Source organism: Homarus americanus, unplaced genomic scaffold (genome assembly GCF_018991925.1).
Source record: "Homarus americanus isolate GMGI-L3 unplaced genomic scaffold, GMGI_Hamer_2.0 scaffold32929, whole genome shotgun sequence".
Taxonomy (NCBI): Eukaryota; Metazoa; Arthropoda; class Malacostraca; order Decapoda; family Nephropidae; genus Homarus; species Homarus americanus.
In genome coordinates this window covers 23,289,777-23,295,578 of record NW_024737097.1, presented here as the reverse complement: position 1 = coordinate 23,295,578, position 5,802 = coordinate 23,289,777, and the positions used below count along the sequence as shown (strand labels likewise).

General features: G+C 39.7%; 1 protein-coding gene across 1 annotated transcript in view; it reads left to right on the top strand.

Annotated features, from left to right (window-relative positions):
• Window positions 1-672: 672 nt before the first annotated feature.
• The window catches only part of LOC121873143 (condensin-2 complex subunit G2-like), a 33,247-nt gene continuing 28,117 nt past the window's right edge, over window positions 673-5,802 (top strand). The window contains exons 1-3 of the mRNA XM_042376460.1: window positions 673-747; window positions 3,935-4,027; window positions 4,292-4,573. Of these exons, the coding sequence (XP_042232394.1) occupies window positions 673-747; window positions 3,935-4,027; window positions 4,292-4,573 (450 nt within the window). The remainder of the gene's footprint in view (window positions 748-3,934; window positions 4,028-4,291; window positions 4,574-5,802) is intronic.

The following is a 5,802-nucleotide window of genomic DNA, read 5'->3' as shown; positions in this document are numbered from 1 at the left end:
TCAATGAATATTGTTAATGGCTTCTGCATCTTTTTCAAGATATAAATGGAGACTTCATGGTGCTACTAGCTATAGCGTGCACTTAGAATGATATATTTAGTCTACTTAACCTAACCTCACTTAAATATACAAAAACACTAAATCACAAAGAAAATTTTGATAGTACACATTATAAAATATTGGACATATTGTAGTAACAATTACTTCTTTTTTACTTAGTGTAGGGCCTGATCAGACACACACATGCCATACTAAACAGTGTAGTAGTGTACAGTATGGTACACACATTTTAACTGACCCATCATCTTATAGCTCTTACCAATTCGGTCTGGTTTTTTTTTTGTATTTAAATCTGATTTTTTTTTGGTATAATCTAACAATAATAATAATATTTATTCAGTACTGTAAGGTTTTCATGCAGATTTACTGGATACCTTACAACCTCTGATGGATTTTTGTTACGATGCTTTACCACCAAAGTTGTATTATTATCTTTACTGTATGATGGCTACTTACTGTAGGTTGGACAATGCAGTATTAACTTACTCAGGCTTGGTTAGGTACAGTATATGATAAAATATTTTGGGAATATCTTTCATGATATTGCAAACATTTTAAGGTACATTACTTTTGTTTTAAATTATTCATATTTGCAGATTATAAGTGTGAAGCATGGCTAAACAAGAGTTCTTGAAGGCAGTAGAACAAGCTGACCATGCTGCCTTCCTTACAATCCTCCAACACTATGTAAGTTGTATACCTCACTCTTTTATTCAGTCATGCACTTAAAACTTCAGTGTCATACGTTATTGTCATGGTTGAGGTATAGTCACTGCCACTAAAGTTTTGGGGAGTGTAACATACTACATTATGGACATGGTTGAGTTATTGTCATTAACACTAAGGTTTTGGTGATCAACTACCGTAGGTGTCATCCCACTTGAATAATTCCAGTCTGGGCAATCGGATGTTTTGACGATGAGATTTTTTGCCATCCACTTTCAGATAATTATGGTTGGTTATGTTTGATCAAATTGTACAAAATGAATGGTGGTCTACATGCAGTGAACAACTAATTAACAAACAAATGTGGAAGGAAAGATAGACATTTAACTGTCAAGTTTGAAAGTGAACACACACACACACACAGCCCTCCGTGAGACAAGACGTGTCCTATAGGTAATCATGATTGGTAGCCAGGCCAAGCCTGTTTGGCCCTGACCCCCCCCCCCCCTTTCCCTCCCATTATAGCCCGACTCCTTACCTACCTCACTACACCGGGATTTATCAGCAAAACATTCAAGTTATCAGAGTAATGATTGGACCATTAATGTATTCCAAGGAAAAACACAAAAACAGGCATGATTCACAGCAGTGTTATACCAGATTGTGGACACCTTGTCAGTCAACTTCAAAGTGCCAGTGACAAGGACCACCGCGGTGTTTACTGTACATATACCGTGAGTACTGTTTCGATGACCTCTTAGTGCCAGAGACAAGGACTCGCAGTGTTTATGACGAGACAAATATTAACTAGTGTCAGGGGCCCTCAAAGTGCCGCCATTGAGGTTATGCCCGCCGCGGACAAACACTTCTGTTCGTCCACAACAACAGATATTAACAGATTCCCACCAGTGACAAACTCCAGATGTGCCCTGGATATCCCCGTGGCAGTGTTATTGCACGACTTAAATCATTGAACGTATTCCATGCTTGCAGCTGTAAACAAGGATGTCATAAATAGAAGGCCCATTAGGACCATTACCTCCACTAGAAAACCAGAGAAACCTACTCCCGACAGACTGTACCAATACACTGAAGTTCCCCGAATATGGTACGATCTCCCCTCCTTACTGCTCTCCAACTTCACTTCCTTAGCAAACAAATTTGACAAATTGGCAACCACAGTCCAATCAACTGCCGCCAACGTCGCTGCTATATGCGAAGCTTGACAAATTGTTCCTGAAACATGCCACATTGAGGGATATCAACTCTTTCATCACCTTCATTCACATGGACATGGAGGGGGCGTTGCCTTCATCTGTCAAGATGAACTTCGCCCATCACTCCTGATTGTTTTAGTCGCAGCTGATGTGGAGGCATTATGGGTAAGTGATGAGTTCGTGTGGCGCGGGTTGGCACGTGACACTGTCACGTGCCAACCCGCATCACTGCTTCTATCATCTACTGTGTGGCATACCACCTGCCTCACTCACTCACCCACCCACCAGAGACACTCTTTATCAATCACCTCATTACTACCTCAGAGTTAGGTACCCATGTGCCAAGCTCATACTATGCGGGGATACAGTGTTGCTCATTTATACTTAGAGTAAGTCCTCGCTTAACGTCGGGGTTACGTTCCTGAAAATGCGACGTTATACGAAACAAAGTTAAGCAGATAAATTTTCCCCATAAGAAATGGATAAAATACGGGACTAACGTTCCTGAGCCTCCCTTTGCCCCATGATATACACTACATGTACAGAAAATCATTGCCATTTCTATAGAAAACAGTGCATGCATATACAACTACTAAGTTGGTATTGGCATTCACCAATGGGTGGAGGTGGTTCAGCGAGTGTGTGGTGGGTACTGAAGCGGTGGAGACGGATGGCCGGAGCCAGGAGGGTGGCAATTCACTGAGACCTGGCGGGTAGCTCCTTCTCCCTCTCAAAAGGTTTAAAACCTCTATTTTTGTAGCAAGGCTAATGGTCTTACGTTGCTTGTTCACAACACTAGCATCAGTAGCACTTGATGGGCACTTGGAAGCCATTTTGAATGGTTACAGTACACTATTAAGAGCAAAAACACTTAAACACTCAAGAATACTGTGGAAGCCTAACAAAGACTGGCAGTGCTTGGGGACGCAGTGACGTTCCCCTGCCAGATGAAAGAGGGTGAACCGCTGAAAAAAGTAGTCCATGATGACGCAAAACGACGTTGGACCGAGTCACAGGGACGTTAAACGAATTTTTGGTCTCTAAAGTTTAGCGACACAGTACCGAAACAACTTAAAGCGGCCCGACGTTAAGCGAGGACTTACTGTACAATCAATTTTTGTGGGTGGACATCAGCTGTTCTGTTGTGTCTGGCAGTGTGGCAGTCAGTGTTTCCAAACAAACTGAGTGACTCGTCATCTCCTCGCCACTTATTCTCTCCCTCTAGCACCAGCTCCATGATCATCACCACTACCTCCTTTATCACCAGAGCAGATTAGCACGATGTCCACTGCACAATATCCCTCCCACATTTCTCCCTCCCACCCACTGCATATCACTGAGACACTGCCTCTCATTCTACTGTGACTTTCATTGATAATACAATATTGTACAGTACTGTCGATTTTTTATTTTTTATTCATTAATTAGTAAATATATGTTACTAGTATTATATCTTTAGTGCGCCTACACGTTTTTGGGGGTATATTTTGGTCAGTTTAGGGATGCATCTTTGGGGTCGTTGGACAAAACTAATTTTTCCCTTATGTTGTGTTTCAAATGTACACTTTTGCTTATCACGGTAGTTTTCTGGAACCTAACCTCAACGATTATCAAGGATACATGTACTATATGTTTCCACTACTATATCAGCTTGTGGTGTTGACTTGTATTTTCTATTTTGGTGTTATCTTTTCAGTCATCCAGCAATTTTTAGGATTTTAAGTTTTGGAATCAGTAGTTTAGAAAATTCTAAGACACTATTCTTCAATAGCATTTCTTCTGTTCATTATTACTTTCAGAGAAAATTGCAATAAATTGTTGGAAATCTTCTTATTTTTTCCAAGTTCTTGTTATTGTTTCAATCGTCCAAGAGAGCTCCTCTGTGTTCGCTTATTGGTTACTATCCTCATTACACATGCGCAGTTGTTCTCTGGACATTGATTGGTTGATATGATTTTGGATCAACCAATCACAGCTTGGTATACCAGTAGGTTTCAGAGAAAAGAGGGCAAGTAAAAGGACCTGTGGGTGACGAGGAGAAGGATCTCATGACCCTAACTCGGAGTCTTCTGAGTCTAATTAAGGTGAGGTTCAAGGTTAGGTTTTGGATTATTCTGACATTCAGTTCTATCACAAATTACTACTTTTTGTGATTTTTCCCAACCCAAACCCTATTTTTTGCTATTTTCTCTGAAAGTAATCACAAACAGAAGAAATGCTGTAGAATAAAGGTGTCTTAGAATTCTCAAACTACTGATTCCAAAACTTAAATTCCCCTAAAATTGCTGGATGACCGAAACGATAATTTTACCTCTATTTTTGTCTAATTATTTTATACTTTGTGTCAGGGAAGTAAACGTAGCACTGTTGATCTACAAGAAGTTCTCGCTGAGTTAAATCGCAAACAAAAGGAACAAATATGGGTCAGTCTTTATTCTTGGACTGATGTTCAACTTTTAAAATTAGTGGAGGATAATGTACCTGAGGGAGACGTGGTGGAGCCTGACCAGCCTCCCGATGAAGAAAGAAAAGGCCCGCCACAGAAGGATGGATCAGTCAGCCAGAGCTGTCAAGATCCACCACAAATTGAAGGATCGGCCAGCCAGAGCCATCAATATCTACCGATTAAGGTAAGTTCAGTTTTATTTTGAGAAAGTTGAAGCTTGTTGGATGATATATAATATTCAAACACCAGTTATTTCAGTAAAATCTCCAATTAACAGACATCAAACTAATGAACAGGTATAGTCCATTATATGAAGGTTTCAAATCTATAAACCTTGATATAATGGTCTGTATGCTAAAACAACTGATGGAAGAGCTTGTAGTGAGTGAAAGTATGGAAGAAATTATAAATGTACAATCTCTTCCACTTCAAACTGTTAGTCAGTATTGTCAATCTACACTCACCGTGCTGTGTGAATCCTGTGAGTGTTAATGAGTACAATATATTATTATCATACAGTGTGTGATCATACATAACCAGTTGTGTCAAGTTTGCAGTCTCTTCCCATCTTTGTATACCTGGTACACCTTTGCCACTCTCAATCCCGGTAGACATAAAACACCCCAGTTTACCTGCGATTGGTTGTCTACTAAACCTCATATATATTCACTGTGAATAGTGACAAGTTGTTGAGAAACAATATCAGCATGTTTATAACCTTGGTTGAACTTGATGCCTAAAACATTATTTGGACAGTTGTTAAAATCATAGGTAGGGAGATTATTCAATATAAATTGCCGACCAACACTTCGGCCATAGGGGAGGGTAAGGTTCCAGTGCCATGTGAGGAGGATTGCCCTTTCCAATTTCTTCAATGTTTTAGCAACACGCATACATTTCCAAATACGAATAGTTCCTTTACAAAAGCTTTTCTTTGTGCATGTACAACTTATTTTATGGATGTTATATATTCATTATGCAAATTTCAATGTTCCCCCTATAACTAAATGCGTGTGAAAGCCACTCAATAAATGAGGCATATGAAACCAGAAATGATGATAGAAATATGTCAATTGTTTTAGGCCTTATCATGGGCGTAGTTTGTGGTGATGGTGTTCTTGAGTAAATATGGGTACAGTAATCATTTAATTCACTACTCTTTATCAGGCTTGCTAAGTTCCTTAAACACTAAAGTTCCTTAAGACTCCACTAAAACTAGTTTTTCTTCATTAAGGGCACTGTAATGGCAGTGCCCAGTGTGTTTGGCCAACATGGATGTTACACACAGCACCTCTGTGGCCAGAAAGGAAACCATGGACGAAGCGGCGCCATATTCAAACCGATTTTCTTGATTTTTTAAATGTGATAAGACTTTACTTACTGGATATTGATCACACCAAAAAAATTTGGTTG